Source organism: Hemitrygon akajei, chromosome 16, assembly GCF_048418815.1.
Source record: "Hemitrygon akajei chromosome 16, sHemAka1.3, whole genome shotgun sequence".
Lineage (NCBI taxonomy): Eukaryota > Metazoa > Chordata > Chondrichthyes > Myliobatiformes > Dasyatidae > Hemitrygon > Hemitrygon akajei.
Window position 1 is genome coordinate 66,681,048 of NC_133139.1, and position 21,025 is coordinate 66,702,072.

Genomic DNA, 21,025 nt, shown 5'->3' on the forward strand with positions numbered 1-21,025 from the left:
GAGGGATAATGATTACATGCAGACAGATGGGAGTAGATTAAATGTGCATGATGGCCAGTCAAAGGGATTTCTCTGTTCTGTCAGTAACAGCAGCACCTTCTACACCCAGAGGATGTTGAAAATGTGGTGAACCCTACATGTTTTGCTAGTTAATTGATGTAATGGCTCACTTCTGACTGCTCAGCACACCAGGCCGCTTTTGTTGAGACTCAAGGATGATTCCTTGTGTGACTGAAGGAAACACATCTTAAACACGACCGATTCCAGACCACCGGGAAATCTGTATGTTCTCTTGATAAAACTTCTCTGTGGTACTTTTACCCCAGGACCCCTTGTAAGTATTTGCATGCACGTGTTCATGGGCTGAGGCATTGAGTGTACAAGTTTGGATGCCATGTTGCAGTTGTACAAAACATCGATTATATTTCATTGGACTATTGTGCATCTTTCTGGATGCCACATTACAGAAGGATTGTGGTAGCAATAGGGAGAATGCAGGAGAGATTTCCCAGGATATTGTCTGGCTTAGTGGGCTAGAATTACAAGGAGAGAGTGGACAGGCTGGCTTTACTCTCATTGAAGACTGAGAGATGACCTTATAGAGATTTATAAAGTTATAAGTGATTGAGAGGATAGACATAATCTTATTTACAGGGCTATGGAGTCTTGAACAAAAGGAAATAGATTTAAGGTGAGGGAGAGGAATTTAAAGAATATTTAAGAGGTAAGTATTTTACACAGAAGATGCTGGTTACCTGAAACAATATGGTAGAAGCAGATGCAATTACAATCTTTAAGTGATGCTTGAACAGTCCCTGGATAGGAAAGACTTGGAGGAGAATACGCTAAATACAATTAAGAGTAGATTTGGTAAAAATGGTTCAGCTTTCTCAACAATATTGACCCTACAGCTTATCTACACTAATTGCATTTGCCTGCATTTGGCCTATTCTCCTCCAAGTCTTTCCCACCCAAGGACTGTCCAAGTGTGGTCTGGATAGATTGTTTTATGGCAAAGGGATGCTTGGTAAGTGGAAGGCTTTCCAAAGTCAAATATTGAGAGTACCGAGTTTGTTTGTTCCCGTCAGAATAAAAGGCAGCGGTAACAGGTTTTTAAGAGATATTGAGACCCTGTTTAAGAAAAAGGTGTATAGCAGATATAGGAAGACAAATTAGGTACTTGAGGACCGTAAGAAATACAGGATAACAGTTCAGAAGGAATTTAGGAGGAGTTAAAGAGGCTGCTCGAGCAGACAGAGCGAAGGAGAACCCTGAGGGCTTCTACAGATATATTAATAGTAAAAGGAAATTGCAGGGGCCCTAGTAGAGATATTTAAAACATTGTTAGTGACAGGTAAGGTACCGCAGGATTGGAGGATTGATAATGTTGTTCCATTATTTAAGAAAGGCTCTTAGAAGTAAACCAGCAAACTATAGGCTGGTGAGCCAGGCATCATTAGTAGGAAAGTTACTGGAAGGTTACTGGAAGATGTTCTAGATATGAGTATATGGATAGACAGGGACTGACTAAGGATAGTCAATATGGCTTTGAGTGTGGTAATTCATGGCTAACCAATCTTATAGAGTTGACGAAGGCAAGGCAGTGGATGAAGTCAAGTCAAGTCACTTTTTATTGTCATTTCGACGATAACTGCTAGTACTGTACACAGTAAAAATTAGACAACATTTTTCAGGACCATAGTGCTACATGAAACAGTACAAAAACTACACTATACTACAGACCTACCCAGGATTGCATAAAGTGCACAAAACAGTGTAGGGATTACAATAAGTAATAGACAAGACAATAGACACAGTAGAGGGCAGTAAGTTGGTGTCAGTCCAGACTCTGGGTATTGAGGAGTCTGATGGCTTGGGGGAAAAAACTGTTGCACAGTCTGATCGTGAGAGCCCAAATGCTTTGGTGCCTTTTCACAGATGGCAGGAGGGAGAAGAGTTTATATGAGGGGTGCATGGGGTCCTTCATAATGCTGTTTGATTTGCAGATGCAGCGAGTGGTGTAAATGTCTGTAATGGCGGGAGGACAGACCCCAATGATCTTCTCAGCTGACCTCACTATCCGCTGCAGTGTCTTGTAATCGGAGATGGTGCAATTTCCGAACCAGGCAGTGATGCAGCTGCTCAGGATGCTTTCAATACAACCTCTGTAAAATGTGATGAGGATGGGGGGTGGGAGATGGACTTTCCTCAGCCTTTGCAGAAAGTAGAGACGCTGCTGGGCATTCTTTGCTATGGAGCTGGTGTTGAGGGACCAGGTGAGATTCTCCGCCAGGTGAACACCAAGAAATTTGGTGCTCTTAACAATCTCTACCGAGGAGCCATCGGCAGGGAGTGGTCGCTCCGTGCCCTCCTGAAGTCAACAACCATCTCTTTTGTTTTGTTCACATTCAGAGACGGGTTGTTGGTTCTGCACCAGTTCTTTAGCTGCTGCACCTCCTCTCTGTAAGCTGACTCGTCATTCTTGCTGATGAGACCCACCACGGTCGTGTCATTGGCAAACTTGATGATGTGGTTCGAGCTGTGTGTTGCAGCACAGTCGTGGGTCAGCAGTGGACTAAGTACACAGCCTGGTGGGGGGGGGGGGACGGGCCCATGCTCAGTGTGATGGTGTTGGAGATACTGCTCTCGATCCGGACTGACTGAGGTCTCCCAGTCAGGAAGTCTAGGATCCAGTTGCAGAGGGAGGTGTTCAGGCCCAGTAGGCTCAGCTTTCCAATTAGTTTTTGAGGAATGATTGTGTTGAATGCTGAACTGAAGTCTATGAACAGCATTTGAACGTATGTGTCTTTTTTGTCCAGATGGGTTAGGGCCAGATGGAGGATGATGGCAATGGCGTCATCTGTTGAGCGATTGGGATGGTACGCAAACTGCAGGGGGTCCAGTGAGGGGGGCAGCAGGGTCTTGATGTGCCTCATGATGAGCCTCTCGAAACACTTCATGGTGATGGATGTGAGTGCAATGGGATGGTAGTCATTGAGGCAGGACACTGAAGACTTCTTCGGCACGGGGACCATGGTGGTGGCCTTGAAGCACGTTGCAACAATGGCGCTACTCAGGGAGATGTTGAAGATGTCAGTGAGAACATCTGCTAGCTGGTCTGCACATCCTCTAAGCACTCTGCCAGGAAGATTGTCTGGTCCAGCAGCCTTCCGTGGGTTGACCCTGCACGGGGTTCTCCTCACATCAGCCACGGTGAGACACAGCACCTGGTCATTTGGAGGAGGGGTGGACTTCCTCGCTTCCACATCATTGTGGCAGTTCACAAGGATGATTCCAGGAAAAAAATGGTTATTATATGAGAAACGTGTGATAGCTCTGGGTCTGTACTCACTGGAATTTAGAAGGCTGAGGGGAGATCTGAATGAGGTTAACAAGCGTATGAGGGGCATAGATAGAGTGGACACAGAGTATCTGATACCCAGGGTTGAAATGTCAAATACCAGAGGGCATGTATTGAAGGTGAGAGGGGGTAGGTTCAATCTGAATATGAGGGGTAAATGTTTTACTCAGAGAGTCGGCTGTCCATAATGCACTGCCTGGTGTAGTGGTAGAGGCAAATACATTTAGGTAGGCAGGTAGATGTAAGAAAGAGGGATATGGTCATGGAGTAGGTAGGAAGGATTAGTATTTGGGTGCTTTGATTTGCTTTTTAGCAACATGGTGAGCCAAATTGTCGAAACATTGTGGAAACCATAGAAAGGGTGCAGAGGAGATTTTCAAAGATGTTGTCTGGATTGGGGAGCATGCCTTATGAGAATAGGTTGAGTGAACTCAGCCGTTTCTCCTTGGAACGATGGAGAATGACAGTTCACCTGGTAGAGGTGTATAAGATGATGAGAGGCATTGATCGTGTGAATAGTCAGAGGCTTTTTCCCTGGACTGAAGTGGCTAGCATGAGAGGGCACAGTTTTACCGTGCTTGGAAGAAGTTACAGAGGAGATGTCAGGGGTAAGTTTTTAACACAGAGAATGGTGAGTGCATGGAATGGGCTGCCGGAGATTGTGGTGGAGGCAGATACAATAGGGTCTTTTAAGAGTCTCCTGGACAGGTATATGGAGCTCAGAAAAATAGAGGGCTATAGGTAACCCTCGGTAATTTCTCAGGTAAGGACATGTTTGGTACAACTTTGTGGGCCAAAGGGCCTGTATTGTGCTATGGATTTTCTATGTTTCTAAATGGCCTGTTCGTGTTCTGTACTCTTCTATGTTTAACATTCTTTGCTTTTTCCCTCTCTGGGAATCAGCAAGCAATGATGAATTGTGCAGCCTTTAGACTCATAGGCAGAGAAAATTATATTACAGAAACAAGCCCTTCAGATCAAATAGTCTGTGCCGAACTATTTAAGCTGCCTGCACACAATTGATCCGCACCCAGACCATAAGACCATAAGATATAGGAGCAGAATTAGGCCATTTAGCCATTCCATCATGGCTGATCCCAGATCCCACTCAACCCCAAATAACTGCCTTCTTGTCAAATCCTTTGATGCTCTAACCAATCAAGAAATGATCAACTTCTACCTTAAATATATGCACAGACTTGGCCTCCAACACATTCTGTGGCAGAGCATTCCACAGATTTACTACCCACTGACTAAAAAAAAAATTCTGCTTACCTCAGTTCTAAAGGATCACCCCTCAATTTTGAGGCTGTTCCCTCTAGTTCTCGATACCACACCATAGGAAAAATCTTCTCCATATCCACTCAGTCTAGACCTTTCAACATTCATTCAGTTTCAATGAGGTTCCCACCTAATTCTTCAACATTTCAGAGAGTACAGGCCTAAAGCTGCCAAACGTTCCTCATACATTAACCTCTTCATTCCTGGAATCATCTTCATAAACCTCATCTGGACTCCCTCAAATGACAACACATCCTTTCTGAGATATGGGGCCAAAAACTGTTAACAATACTTAGCCCTCCATACACCCCACATCCCCATACCATCCAAACCTCACTTAAACGTTGAACTTGTGCTCGTACGTACCACTTGCACCAGCAGATCATTCCACACTCGCACCACCCTCTGCATAAAGAAGTTCCCCTTAACCTTTTCACCTTTCACCCTTAACCCGTGACCTCTTGTTGTAGTCCCACTGAACCTCAGTGGAACAAGCAGCACACACAAAATGTTGGAGGAACTCAGCAACACAGCCAATATGCTGGAGGAACTCAGCAGGCCAGGCAACATCTATGGAAAAGAGTACAGTCGACATTTCGGGCCAAAACCCTTCGACAGGACTGGAGAGAAAAAGCTGAGGAGAAGGGATGAAATAAAGAGCTGGGGAGTTGATTGGTGAAAGAAATACAGGGAGAATCAGATTCCCCCTTGGGAGAAGAGGGAATCTGATAAAAGAGGACAGAAGGCCATGGAAGAAAGATAAGGGGGAGGAGCACCAGAGGGAGGTGATGGGCGGGCAAGGAGATAAGGTAAGAAAGGAAAACGGGATGGGAATAGTGAAAGAGGAGAGGGGAGGCATTACCAGAAGTTCAGAAATCGATGTTCATACCATCAGGTTGGAGGCTACGGAATATGAAGTGTTGTTCCTCCAACCTAAGTGTGGCCTCATCATGACAAAGGAGGAAGCCATGGATAGACATAGTGGAATGGGAATGGGGAGTGGAATTACAAAGGACAGCCACTCTGAGATCCCACTTTGCCTGGTGGACGGAGTGTAGATGTTCGCGAAACGTCTCCCAATTTACATTGGGTCTCAATGATATAGAGGAGCACCAAACATACAGGAGCACTGGGAGCACCAAACACAGTAAATAACCCCAAAAAAACTCACAGGTGAAGTGTCGTCTGACCTGAAAGGACTGTTTAGGGCCCTGAATGGCAGTGAGTGAGCAAGAGTAGGGGCAGAAAGTATCCGCTTTCAAGGATAAGTGACAGGAGGGAGATCAGTGGGGATGGACAAATGGAGAAGGGAGTCATGTAAGGAGTGATCCCTATGGAAAATAGAAAGTGGGGTGGAGGGAAAGATGGGCTTGGTGATGTGATCCCGTTAGAGATGGTGGAAATTGCGGAGAATTATCTGCTAGACATGGAGGCTCGTGGGGTTGTCGGTGAGGACAAAAGGACACCTTTTGGTAGGTTGGCAGGAGGATGGGGTGAGAGCAGGCGTGTGTGAAATGGAGGAGATGGCAGCTGAAGGTGGTATTGATCATGGAGAAATGGAAGCCTTTTTCTTTGAAGAAGGAGGACATCTCTTTCATTCTGGAATGAAAAGCTTCATCCTGAGGGCAGATGCAGCAGAGATGGAGAAATTCAGAGAAGGGATGGGATAAGGTATACTCCAGGTAGCTGTGAGAGTCCATGGGTTTGTAATACAAACAGGGTGGGTGGAGGTCAACTATACACTTTTCCATAGATGCTGCCTGGCCTTCTGAGTTCCTCCAGCATTTTCTGTTTGTTGTTTGGATTACCAGCATCTGCAGATTTTCTCTTGTTTGTAAGGAACTCAGTAGCTTAAACAGCATTTATGGAAAAGTTGACATTTTGGGCCAAGATCCCTCTGCAGGACTGAGAGGGAAGGGGTGAGATGCTTGAATTAGGTGGGGGGGGGGGGGGGAAAGAGGATTGCTAGAATGTGATAGGTGAAGCCAGCTGGTGGGAAAGGCCAAAGGCTGGAGAAGAGATAGGGATGGTGAGCAGACATTAGGAGAAAGGGAAGTGCGAGGGAATCCAGGGGGAAGTAATAGGCAGGTGAGAAGAAGCAAACAGTCAGAGTGGGGAATAGAAGGTGGGGGGGGGGGGAGAATTTTTGTTCACCGGAAGGAGAAATCTATATTCATACCATCAAGTTGGAGGGAATCCAGGCAGAATATAACGAGTGCTCATTCACCCTGAGGGTGGCCTCATCTTGGCACAAGATAGATTGACATGTCAGAAAGGGAAGGGGAATCAGAATGAAAATGCTTGGCCACTGGGAAGTCCTGCTTCTGGTGTCTGGTGCAGAGGTATTTGACAAAGAGGTCCTCCAATTTACAAAGGGTCTCACCAACATAAAGGAAGCACCGGACGCCATCGACGTCCCCAGTAGATTCATGGATAAACTGTTACCTCACCTGGATGGTCTGTTTGGGGTCCTGAATGGAGGTGAGGGAAGAGGTGTATGGGCAGGGTCGCACTTAGGCCGTTTACACGGTTAAGTGCCTGGAAAGAGATTAGCGGGGAGGAACGAATGAGCAAGAGAATCGCGGGTGGGGGGGCAATCCCTGTGGAAAGTGAAGTGGGGGAGGTAAAGATACATTTAGTGGTGGGGTCCCTTTGGAGATGTGGAAGTTGCAAAAGATAATGTGTTGGATGTGGAGGCTGATGGAGCAGTAGGTAAGAACAAGGGGGGGTCTCTATCACCTTTACAACACTAGAAAGATGTAATGAACACAGATGTATGGAAAATGGAGAAGATGCAAGTGAGGGCAGCATCAATAGCAAAGGGAGTGAAACCCCATTTTTTTAAAGAAGGAGGACATCTCAGATGTCCTGGAATGGAAATCCGCATCCTGGGAACAGATGAGGCAGAAGCGAAGGAACTGAGACGGGAAAAGTATTTGTACAGGAGACGGTGTGAGAAAAATTAGTCAAGACAACCATGGGAGTCAGTAAGTTTATAAAAGATGTCAGTTGATATTTTGATTCCAGAGATGGAGACAGAGAGATCAAGAAAGGGGAGGGAGGTGTCAGAGATGGCCCAAGTGAATTGAAGGGCAGGATGGAAGTTAGAGGCAAAATTGATGAAATTGGCAAGCACAGCCTAGGTGCACAAAACAGTGCCAATGCAAATATCAATATAGAGGGGAAAGTGTTAGGGGGCATGACCGGGGAAGGCTTTGAACATAGACTATTCTACATTGCTGAAGTGCAACACTTTACACTTGTCTGCAGTAAATTCCGCCTGCCATTTTTCAGCCTATTTTGCCAGCTGATCCAGATCTCACTACAAGCTCTGATAATCTTCCTCGCTGTCCACCACACCCTCAGTCTTGGTGTTGTCCACAAACTTGCTGATCCAGTTAACCACCTTATCATCCAGATCATTGATGATAAACAACCACAGATGAGAAACAAGCATTGGAGCCAGCACCAGTCCCTGCAGCACACCACTAGACATAGGCCTCCATCAGAGAGGCAATTACTGTATGTACTAGTACTCTCTGGCCTCTCCCACAAAGCCAACGTCTAATCTAAATTACTACCTCACCTTTAAGATCTACTTTTCTACTACTTACAAATCAATTGGATGTCACTGTGTAGTCAATATCTATTTTTCATCATGATTTGCCCCTGAATTTAGGAGGCATCTAAGATTGTCCACATAACAGAGGATTTGGGGTCACAAGGGGCCAACACAGGTAAGAGGGACATATTTCCTTTTCTGAAGAATGTTGGTGAAATGGCTAAGTAAGTCTTAACCATTATGGTTAAGCAGCCTCAGGATCACCTTTTCTAGAATTCATGTTTTTCCAACTCCACTTATTATGATGTGATTTTTTTGTCCATACTCAAGATCATTCTTTCAGTGATTTATCCATCACTCTACATGGAGACACAGGGGCTACAGATGCAGGAATATGGAGCAACATAGAAAACACTGGAGGAATTTAGTGGGTCATGCAGCATCTGTGGAGAAAATGGACAATCAACATTTTAGTTTGAAAGCTTTCAATCTGGACTCAGATGAAGGGTCACAAACTGAAATGTTGACTGTCCATTCCTCAGTGTATATACAGCTCTTCATAAAACTCTAGTTAGGTCACATCTAGAGTATTGCATAGAGTTCTGGTCACTCCATTATAGGAAGGATTTCAAGGCTTTAGAGAGGGTGCAGAGGCTGTGGGGAGATCACATAGATGTCTATAAGATTACAGGAGGCATAGAGTTGACAGATGGTATCATTTTGTCAGGGTTGAAATGTCTAAGACCAGAGGGCATGCATTTAAGGTGAAAGGGAGTAATGTCAAAGGAGATGTAAGGGCTAGTTTTTTACACAGAGAGTAGTGCATGTTGGGAATGCACTGCATGGGGTAATGGTAGAGGCAGATAGGTTAAAGCCTTTTAAGAGAAATTTAAATTGACACACGAATGTGAAGAAAATGGAATGATATGGATATTGTGCAAGCAGAAGAGATTAGTTTGGTTGGCCATTGGTTACTACTTTAATTGGTTTGGCCCAACTCTGGGCCTAAGGACCTGTGCTATACTCTCTATGTTCTGTGCACATTATTCTGCTGTTTGGATAAGTTTTTTGTCTACAAAATCCACCTTACAAACTCAACAGGCACTTTGTTTAAGATGGCGCCGGTATCTGGTGACTCTGTGCGTGTTCTCCTGTGCAAACTGCCCTCTACACTATCCTATACCCAGGAAACCCTTCTAAACCTCCAATTTGCTACATCTAGCAAGATCAACAACACCCTGGCGAAGCTACTGACCCAGATGGAGATCATCGACACGCCAGAATTGCTTCTTCAACTCCGGACCGGACCCGGACCTGATCAGCGTGGCCTGGTCCGTTGGTGGCCATCCACAGCTGCCGGGAGTGAGGTCTCTGCCGCCAACCTCGGAAATCGAGCCTGGGTCTCGGCTGGAGCGGAAGCCTCCACAACCGTGACTCTGTTCACGGACTTGTTTCAGCCGGCAGCCTGGCCCTCTGGGATTAAGTGTCGGCTTCGGGGCCCAACCCGATCGACAGTCCAGGCCCCCGGCAGTTGGAAGTGGCAGCAGAGCCTCCCCTGTCACTTGGCCTGACTTGGAGTGCCGGACGACGCGACCCGCCGATTAATCCCTGCAGGATGCGTCCACCAACCTCAAAGAGCTGCCAACAACACACTGCATCGATGGAAACTTGGAAAGATGCACTATTTACCGAGGAAGCGTGGGAAAAGAGCTGGGCTGCTGGTCAGATTGAAGGGGAGGGGCTTTAAGGTCCCTCTGCCCACCATCCTACTCCATCCCACGACCTCACTTTGGAAAATTGGGTCATCAGGCCATAGTCCTCCTTCCACCTTACAAACAGAAACTAAAGCGGGAGGTCACGGTGTAAAAAGTGGTGTCGCTTTGGACAGAGGAAACGGATGAGGTCCTTTGCTTTGAGTCGGTGGACTGGTTAGTATTCAAGGACTCGGCAGCTAACTTCGATGAGTATGCCTCAGCTGTCATGGACTTTATCTGGAAATGCACAGAGGACTGTGTGTCTCGCAAGACGATTTGGGTATTCCCTAACCAGAAACCTTGGATGAATTATGAGGTCCACTCCCTTTTGAAGGCTAGAGCTGCGGCTTTTAGGTCCAGGGATACCAGTCGCTACACGGAATCCAGGCGTGAACTATGGAAAGCCATTAAGGGCGCCAAGAGGCAATATCGAGCCAAGTTGGAAGCCCAGGCTAACCAAAGGGATGCCAGTAGACTATGGTAGGGTCTAAATGAGATCACTGGGTGCAAAGAAAAGGCTGGGAATATCAATAACTGTAGCGCTTTTCTTCCTGACGAACTTAACGTATTCTACGCAAGATTCGAACAGAAGAGGAGCATCCCGCCCCCTCTGGATGAACTGGACCTGGTGGCATCGAGATTCATCGTCACCAAGGAAGACGTTAGAAGAGCCTTCCTGAAGATAAATCCAAGGAAGGTGATGGGCCCAGATGGCGTCCCGGGATGGGTTCTCCGGGCCTGTGCAAGTTAGCTAGCTGGACTGTTTGCTGACATCTTCAACTGCTCCCTGCTTCAGTCTAAGATCCCCTCGTGTTTTAAGAAGGCAACGATAATCCCGGTGCAGAAGAAAAGCAAGGTGGCATGCCTGAATGACTATCGACCTGTGGCTCTGACATCAACTGCTATGAAGTGCTTCGAGCGATTGGTTATGGCACACATCAACCATAACCTACCGGTCAACCTTGATGCTTGGCAATTCACCTACCGGAGCAACAGGTCAACAGCAGATGCCATCTCTCTGGCACTACATTCCTCCTTAGAACACCTGGAGAATAAAGACGGATATGTAAGGCTCCTTTTCATCGACTACAGCTCTGCCTTTAATACCATCATTCCAAAAAAACTGATTCCTAAGCTCCGGAACCTGGGTCTTAGCACTCAGATCTGCAGCTGGATCTTCATCTTCCTCACAGACAGGACCTAGGCTGTAAAAATAGGGGACAAGCTCTCCTCTACAATCACTCTGAGCACTGGTGCCCCACAAGGCTGTGTACTCAGCCCCCTGCTGTACTCACTGTACACCCATGATTGTGTAGCCAAGTTTCCATCGAACTCAATATAGAAGTTTGCTGATGACACCACAAATGTAGGCTGTATCTTGGGTAATGATGAGTCTGAGTACAGAGAGGAAATTAAGAACTTGGTGGCATGGTGCAAAGACAATAACCTATCCCTCAACATCAGCAAGACGAAAGAATTGGTTGTTGACTTCAGAAGGAGTAGTGGACCGCACAACCCCATCTACATCGGTGGTGCACAGGTGGAACAGGTCAAAAGCTTTAAGTTCCTCGGGGTGAATATCACAAATGACCTGACTTGGTCTAACCAAGCAGAGTCCACTGCCAAGAAGGCCCACCGGTGCCTTTACTTCCTGAGAAAGCTGAAGAAATTTGGCCTGTCCCCTAAAACCCTCACTAATTTTTATAGATACACTGTAGAAAGCATTCTTCTAGGGTACATCACAACCTGGTATGGAAGTTGTCCTGTCCAAGACCGGAAGAAGCTGCAGAAGATTGTGAACATAGCCCAGCACATCACACAAACCAATCTTCCATCCTTGGACTCACTTTACACTGCACGCTGTCGGAGCAGTGCTGCCAGGATAATCAAGGACACGATCCACCCAGCCAACACACTTTTTGCCCTCTTCCCTCCGGGAGAAGGTTCAGGAGCTTGAAGATTCGTACGGCCAGATTTGGGAACAACTTCTTTCTAACTGTGATAAGACTGTGGAACGGATCCTGACCCAGATCTGGGCCATACCTTCCAAATATCTGGACCTGACTTGCACTACCTTACTTTCCCTTTTCTATTTTCTAATTATGATTTATAATTTAAATTTTTATTATATTTACTTTGATTTGTACTCCAGGGAGCACGAAGCGCAGAATCAAATATTGCTGTGATGATTGTACGCTCTAGTATCAACTGTTTGGTGATAATAAAGTAAAGTATAAGTATAAAAGATATCCAGTGGTAGATTAAAGAAACAAAGGTTGGTTCTATTTTAATGAATTTGTCATTGTTTCAGGCTATTTCAGTAGCCTTGAATACTTCTCCCCTTGAAACTGCATGTTATTCCAAACCTCTCCTTTGCTTACTTAGACAAAGAAACCTTATTGCCATAGACACCTAAACAATATTACAGTATAAATATTTCAGGCTTTAGGTACTGCAAGCAATGCTGGAATATATAACTACAGCTAAATATTCTTGAAAAGCTTTTGGTGAATCGGTTCAGTCATTGCTCTCTTTGAAATGGAGGTTTTGTCATTGATGCAGTTAGTAGAATTTCCAAGAGGTTAAACCATTGCTGAATGACTATGGCTATACTTCCCATTCAAGGTTAAATGCGATGTTCAAGGGAATATTATGGTTGTGATCTTATTCAACCTAGCTGGTTTATGTCAACATGCCACCAACTGGCCTGTGGTCAGCCCATATCATTGTAAACCTTTCTTGCCCAAGTGCATCTTAACTGTTGTTAAAGTACCTGCCTCAAGCACTTCCTCTGGCAGCTCATTTCACACATGGACTCTGTGAGAAAGTTGCCCCTTGTGTTCTTAAATATCTCCCCTCACACCCCAACCCTATGTCACCTGAACTTGATTCCTCAGTTCTGTGAAAAATAACTTATATGCATTCATCCTATCTATGATTTTCATGAGTTTCTGCACCGGGGTGAAAAGACTCCTGATTCTCTTACTCTCCAAAGAATAAAATTCCATCCTGCTCACTCTCTTTCCATAATTCAGTCCCTTGAGTCCCAGCAACATGCTGGTAAACCTTCATGAAGATGCTGGCATGCCACGCACCTGATGAACTCATTACAACTAATTCCCAAGGAATCAGGCATCAAACAGCTCTAGGTAATTTTATTGATTACATCTTTGCAGAGTCACAGAGCTTTTCTCTAAATTTAGTCAATTGTTAAAGCATTAACCATGTTTCCTTTCCTTCTTTGTAGTTCTGTAGGAGTGGAATGAAGTATGAAATGGATTCTTACCAAGTTTTTTTCTGGTTTCTTTTAGTGATTTACTTCAGTCACATAAGGATTCAAGCTATACCCCCACCGTGTCCGAATGGATACAATTATCAGGATATTAATGGCTGTGTTGGTGAGTTGGAGTACAACATTTTCACTCAAAGAATCTCTTTACCATTCATTCTCCCTGCAGCTGTCAGCCAAAGCTCAGAAAAAGAAATAAACAACTTATTTTTCTGGGCTATTCACAACTAAAGAATCTCCTGATTCTGAAATGAATGGGAGGCTGTGGTGTCCAAACACATACATTTATACAGTGATTTTGGGACAAATATCACAGAAACACAGAAACAGGATTGTAAGTCAGTTCTGCCATTCAATATCATCATGACCTATCATTCACTTTCAGTGCCTCATTCCTGCTTCCTCTCCTCTTGATCCCCATAGCCCTAAGAAAAATCTAACCTGGAATATATTTCATGTTTAGGCTTCAACTTGTTTCTGCAGCGAGACATTTCACAGATTCAGCATTCTCTCAGAGAAGGAATCTCTCTTCCTCCCTGTTTTAAATAAATAAATTCTTATACTATGACTGCTGAGCCATCAGGAACATTCATACTGCGCGTTATCTTCCTGGCCTGTTAGCATTCTCATTCTTTTAAACTCTGGTGAGTATGTCACTAGTTGATACAACTCTCCAGGCATCAGCCCTGTAATCTTAGGAATCTGTCCAGTGGACCTTTGGTGAATTATTTTCATAGTTAGAACAACCTTCCTCAGATAGGGAGACCAGATCTGTACACAATACTCCAGGTGCAGGCTCATCACGGTTCTGCAAATCTCTACTTTTAGTACTCAAATTCCCTGTAACAAAGCTGAACAAACCATTTTCTGACCTATCACCCGCTGCATCTGCATGAAGACATCCAGATCCTGTTGTAACTGTTCTTTTCCACCATTCAGATAATCTGCCTTCTTGATATATTGCCCCCAAAATGGATTACCTCAAATTATTCATGTTGTACAGCATCAGCCTAGTATCTAGGCACCTCTCTACCTGTTAATGAACCTTGAGTCTTCTGTATCCTCTAGGCTGATATTCCCACCCAGCTTTGTGTTATCTGTAAAACTAGAGAAAGTACTATTAACTCCTTCATTCAAATCATTAATTTATGGTAAGTAACTAGGGTTCCAACAATGATCCCTATGGTACTTAACCCTGTGACTGCCACTCAGAGGAAACCATGTTTATTTCTGTTTCTTGTGGGCCAAATATTTTTTTATCTAGATCAGCACCTTACCCTCATCCCATGTTGACTTAATTTTTGTGGGATATTAGCACCAGCTTTCTGGAAGTTTAAATACACTGCATCCACTGCTTCTCCCTTATGCATCCTCATGTTGTACAGATTCCATTGAGGTTGCCCAATTTAGTCATTCTTCAAGTGCCCTGTCATTGATGTCAGCCTAACTGGTCTATGAGTTCCTGTTTTATCTTGCGACCTTTGTAAACACTAGGGTTACATTCACTCTTATTAATTGGAACTGTTCCAGAACTAAACAAAGCTGGAAAGTGATCATCGATACATCGACCATCTTCAGTGTCACTTCCTAAAGTACTTGCAATACAGTCTATTGGGCTCGGGGAATTTAAAAGTCTTTAATCCTTTTAATATTTTAATACCATTTTCCACAAATACTAAGTTTGTTTAGTTCCCTCCTTTCATTAGACCCTGTGTACCTTAATAGATCTGGGAAGTTGTTGCATGAGAAGGGATAGGATCAGGCCTGATCAGCTAAGCAGCATGACAGGTGGCTGACTTTTGCTCCTAATTCATACATTTTTGAGCTTTTATTAAACCTTGAATCATTTTCTCTTCAATTCAGATGATGATGAGTGCTCTTATGGGGAAAGTGTTACAGAAGCTATGTGTGGTCACAATACTGTTTGTTACAACACAGAGGGAGGCTTCTATTGTAACTGTCAGGAAGGATATATGAACTTACAGAAGAATAGTAACTTCACAAAGCTGGAAAACTGCACAGGTGAGTGATAACACTCATATTTTTGGTATTTAGTGCTGTACTTATTGACACATTCTGAAGTTTTCCCCCGACCTTAGCACGGGTCAGTCAGAAGATGTCTTGTTGTTCTTCTCCGGTATAAAGTGGGAGTACTCACAAATCAAGCCTCCTGCCATTTATTTCAATGTTGCTGCAATGTCTCTGCCGGTGGCCCATATACAAGTCTCATTCCCCATTTTTCCTGGTGATTTAAATCAAATCTCCAATTGATTCAGTTTTTCTTTAAATTCCTCCCCCCCCCCCCCCCAAAGACCTTGAACACTCTACTCATGGGAGGTTAATGAGCTTCCCTCTGTTCATCTCGTCTAATCCTGTTGTGGATTTTTCTGTCTCTAGGAACAAAAGCTAAGAGGTGATTTCCATCTGTTGAATCAAGTAATTCAATTAGATGAGAAATGATGGCAGATTTTTCAAATTCAGGATCAGAATCAGGTTTAATATCACCAACATATGTCATGAAATTTGTAAATCTCTCAGTGGCCCCACATTTTAATTCCACGTCCCATTCCCATTCTGATATGTCTATCCATGGCCTCCTCTACTGTCAAGCTGAAGCCACACTCAGGTTGGAGGAACAACACCTTATATTATGTCTGGGTAGCCTCCAACCTGATAGCATGAACACTGATTTCTCTAACTTCTGTTAATGCCCCTCCTCCCTTTCTTACCCCATCCCCAATTTATTTATTCCCCCCTCCTTTTTTTTCCTCTCTCTGCCCATCACTGTTTGCCTGTTGTCCATCTCCTACTGGTGCACCCCTCCCCCTTTATTTCTCCTTAGGTCTCCCGTCCCATGATCCCTTCCCTTCTCCAGCTCTGTATCCCTTTTTCCAATCACCCTTCCTGCTCTTAGCTTCATCCCTCTCCCTCTCCCTCCTGTCTTCTCCTATCATTTCGGACTTCCCCCCCCCCACCCCCCACCCTCTACTTTCAAATCTCTTACTATCTTTTCTTTCAGGTAGTCCTGACAAAGGGTGTCAGCCCGAAACGTCGACAGTGCTTCTTCCTATAGATGCTGCCTGGCTTGCTGCGTTCCACCAGCATTTTGTGTGTGTGTTGCTCCAAATACTATTTCAGTTTTTTCCCGTCAGAAACTTTGAAAAAATTATGGTGTACATTTGTTCAATTATGATACCATAAGACAGGGGATACCATAAAACCCTTTTTGTACCGCGCACTAGTTTGAAATTGACAATATTCTTGCAGACTGACTGACGGAGGAGTTGGGGGGGGGGCACACAGGTGTTAATCACGACCGGAATATAGGTGATAAGTCAACTATAATTCACTTATAAGTGGCTAATACATTCAATTTCATTTTTAAAAGGGTTTATCTAACGAATTTAATATTAAAAACACTGCACATATTTTACTCACATGAATATAGTGATAAGTCAATTATAACTCACGTATAAGTCAATAGCATCATAACATTTTAAGTAAGGTTTGGATATTAAACACACAGCGCACATTTTCCTCATATAGATAGATAGATAGATAGATAGATAGATAGATAGATAGATACTTTATTCATCCCCATGGGGAAATTCAACATTTTTTTCCAATGTCCCATACACTTGTTGTAGCAAAAACTCATTACATACAATACTTAACTCAGTAATAATATGATATGCATCTAAATCACTAACTCAAAAAGCATTAATAATAGCTTTAAAAAAGTTAAAAAAGTTTAAAAAAGTATGAACATATAAAATTACTGCAACACACCAGTGAGAAGACAAGGTGAGGGCCGAAGGTCCCTGTACCGGGGCCATGGCGGTCACAGTCCGGAGAAAGCGACCGACCGAGCGAGGAGTGCGACAGGGCACGTCCCCACCCCCCTTGTAGGTAGGTAGGATTTATCGGCTGACAAAAGTTTGTCTCGAGGGATGACTTTCAGCAGATCGCAGCAAGGTAGCTGCACTGCTACTTATGAAACCCTGAGCCTGAATTAGGTCGTCTGTGAATATTTTACCACCAGGTTCCCCACGAACCTTCGGTGTGCTAAACAGGTTTAGAGGTGGCGCCCATCTGTCCGCACTCCAGGCCGGTAGCAACTGCACTTCTCGCTGGCCGTGCGAGGTGGCCGGTTACTCGAGGCCAACCAGTGATCTCTGGCGCGAGGGTATCACTGCATTTAGGCGACTGGTGACCTCGCGTGCGTTCAAGTTCAACAGTGGACGTGACAGGGAATGAGGAAAGGTGCAGCTGATTCATATCATTTCATATCGCCAAATCATATCGTTTCCTCGCTGCCCAGTGGTTGGGGACCACTGCCATAAGACCATAACACCAGATACAGTATTCTCAAAATGCTGGTAGAACACAGCAGGCTAGGCAGCATCTATAGGGAGAAGCGATGTCGACGTTTCGGGCCGAGACCCTTCGTCAGGACTAACCGAAAGGAAAGATATTAAGAGATTTGAAAGTAGTGGGGGGAGGGGGAAATGCGAAATGATAGGAGAAGACCGGAGGGGGTGGGATGAAGCTAAGAGCTGGAAAGGTGATTGGCGAAAGTGATACCGAGCTGGAGAAGGGAAAGGATCATGGGACGGGAGGCCTCAGGAGAAAGAAAGTGGGGGGGAAGCACCAGAGGGAGATGGAGAACAGGCAAACAACTAAATATATCAGGGATGGAGTAAGAAGGGGAGGAGGGGCATTAACGGAAGTTAGAGAAGTCAATGTTCATGCCATCAGGTTGGAGGCTACTACATTCAATGGCGAATTCAACCTGGCGAGGTTGGAGGCCTGATGGCATGAACATTGACTTCTCTAACTTCCGTTAATGCCCCTCCTCCCCTTCTTACCCCATCCCTGATATATTTAGTTGTTTGCCTGTTCTCCATCTCCCTCTGGTGCTTCCTCCCCCCTTTCTTTCTCCTGAGACCTCCCATCCCATGATCCTTTCCCTTCTCCGGCTCTGTATCACTTTCGCCAATCACCTTTCCAGCTCTTAGCTTCATCCCACCCCCTCTGGTCTACTCCTATCATTTCGCATTTTCCCCTCCCCCCACTACTTTCAAATCTCTTACTATCTTTCCTCTCGGTTAGTCCTGACGAAGGGTCTCGGCCCGAAACGTCGACATCGCTTCTCCCTATTGATGCTGCCTAGCCTGCTGTGTTCCACCAGCATTTTGTGTGTGTTGTTTGAATTTCCAGCATCTGCAGATTTCCTCGTGTATACAGTATTCTCTCTTCTTCTTGACAAATTCATCTCAAAAGCTGGTAAAGCAAACTTCAAGGAGAGCTTCTTTCCTTAACATTGGGATTTTAGCTGTGAATGCAAAGATCTAATATCACAGGCAGACACAGACAGTCTGCAGATGCCTGAAATTCAAAGCAATACACACACAGGGTCGGAAGGTGTTAAATCTTTGTAGATAGAGCTAAAGAACTGCAAGGTTAGAAAGACCCTGATGGAAGTTGCATACAGACCCCCAAATTGAATTGAATTGACTTTATTTCTTTTCTTTTTAAATCTTTTTATTAATTTTAAGAAAAACATTAGTGAACTATGAATACAAAACGTTTGAGAGTACATAATTAATAGTTTAAATAAACAATCAGATATGTAATAATCAATATATAAGGCCTCCCAAACTCATAGTATTAATGTAAAAGAATCGAAAAAGAGAAAAAAAACCCAACAAAAACTAAAAGAAAACTTTAAAAAAACTAACCAACATGGGCAATTGCATAATGTTAAATACATACAGTAGTGCCGATAACTCCGAACCTCCATCCAAATAATTAAGGATAATAACAGTAAGGTTTAGGATCAGACCATTTAACTCATATGAAAATGTTGAATAAATGGTCTCCAAGTTTCCTCAAATTTAACTGAAGAATCAAAAACCACATTTCTAATTTTTTCTAAACTCAGACAAGAAATAGTTTGAGCAAACCACTGAAATACAGTTGGAGGGTTAATTTCTTTCCAATTCAGTAAAATAGATCTTCTAGCCATTAATGTAACAAATGCAATCATTCGTTGAGATGAAGCGGATAGATGATTATTATCTATCATAGGTAAACCAAAAATTGCAGTAAAAGGATGCGGTTGGAGATTGATATTTAAAACTCTTGAGATAATATTAAAAATATCTTTCCAATAATTTTGTAAACAAGGACAGGACCAAAACATATGAGTCAGTGACGCAACATCAGAATGACATCTGTCACAGGTTGAATTAACATAAGAATAAAATCGAGCAAGTTTATCTTTAGACATGTGAGCTCTATGTACAACCTTAAATTGTATTAGGGCATGTTTAGCACAAATAGAGGACGAATTTACCAATGATAAAAAATTTTCCCATTCCTCAGTAGATATAGGACAATGCAATTCTTCTTGCCATTCCTTCTTAATTTTTCCTGATACATCTGGCTGTCCACTCATAATCATATTATAAATGATAGCTACTAAACCCTTTTGACAAGGATTGAGGGCTAAAATTCTTTCTGTAATGTCCAATGGACATTCTTTCGAAAAAGACTTTAATTCATTATACAGAAAATTTCTGACTTGCAAATATCTAAAAAAATGGGTTTTAGGTAAATTATATTTATTAGATAGCTGTTCAAAGGACATAATGTTATCATCCAAAAACAGATCACGAAAACATGTTATACCTTTTGTTTTCCATAAAAGAAAAGCTTGATCTATAGATGAAGACCGAAAAAAGTAGTTAGATATTATAGGACATGACAGCATAAACTTATTCAAGCCAAAAAATTTACGAAATTGAAACCAAATTCGTAATGTATACTTGACTATAGGATTAGTTATCTGTTTATTAATTTTGAATAATGAAAAAGGAAGTGAAGATCCTAAGGTTGAGATCAGTGAAAAATCTTGCACAGATTTACATTCCAAATTTACCCATTGTGGGCAAGCAGCTGTAGTCAATTCTTGTGTCCAGAATATTAAATACCATATATTAACTGCCCAATAGTAAAATCTTAAGTTTGGTAGAGCCAAGCCGCCCTCCTTCTTAGGCTTCTGTAAATATTTTTTGCCTAGTCTAGGATTTTTGTTCTGCCACAAATAAGAAGATATTTTAGAGTCAACCATATCAAAAAAAGATTTAGGAATAAAAATTGGTAATGCTTGAAATAAATATAAAAATTTAGGTAGTATCATCATCTTAATGGCATTAACTCTGCCTACCAAAGACAAAGATAATGGAGACCACCTATTAACCAGTTGCTTAATTTGATCGATTAAAGGTAGAAAATTAATTTTAAATAAATCTTTATGTTTTTTAGTAATTTTAATACCTAAATAAGTAAAATAATCTGTAACAATTCTATATGGTACATGATTATAAATTGGAACATGCATATTTAATGGAAATAGTTCACTCTTATTAAAATTCAATTTATAACCAGAAAAGTTACTAAATTGAGCGAGCAAAGAAGAAATAGCAGGAATAGATCTTTCAGGGTCAGATATATATAATAACAAGTCATCCGCATATAATGATACCTTATATGTTGTCTCCCCACGGGTAATACCAAAAATATTGGGTGATTCACGAATAGCTATAGCCAAGGGTTCTAAAGCAATGTCAAATAATAAAGGACTTAAAGGACAACCTTGCCTTGTACCACGAAATAGCTGAAAAAAAGGGGATCTTTGATTATTGGTAAAAACCGAAGCTAAGGGTTTATGGTATATTAATTTAATCCATGAAATAAATTTTGAACTAAAATTA

The 21,025-nt window shown here is 43.1% G+C and overlaps 1 protein-coding gene across 1 annotated transcript in view; it reads left to right on the plus strand.

The window, feature by feature from the left end:
- Window positions 1-9,319: 9,319 nt before the first annotated feature.
- Window positions 9,320-21,025, plus strand: part of LOC140739659 (adhesion G protein-coupled receptor E3-like) — a 95,347-nt gene continuing 83,641 nt past the window's right edge. Inside the window, exons 1-2 of the mRNA XM_073068033.1 lie at window positions 9,320-9,734; window positions 15,111-15,269. Coding sequence (XP_072924134.1) covers window positions 9,320-9,734; window positions 15,111-15,269 — 574 coding nt within the window. The remainder of the gene's footprint in view (window positions 9,735-15,110; window positions 15,270-21,025) is intronic.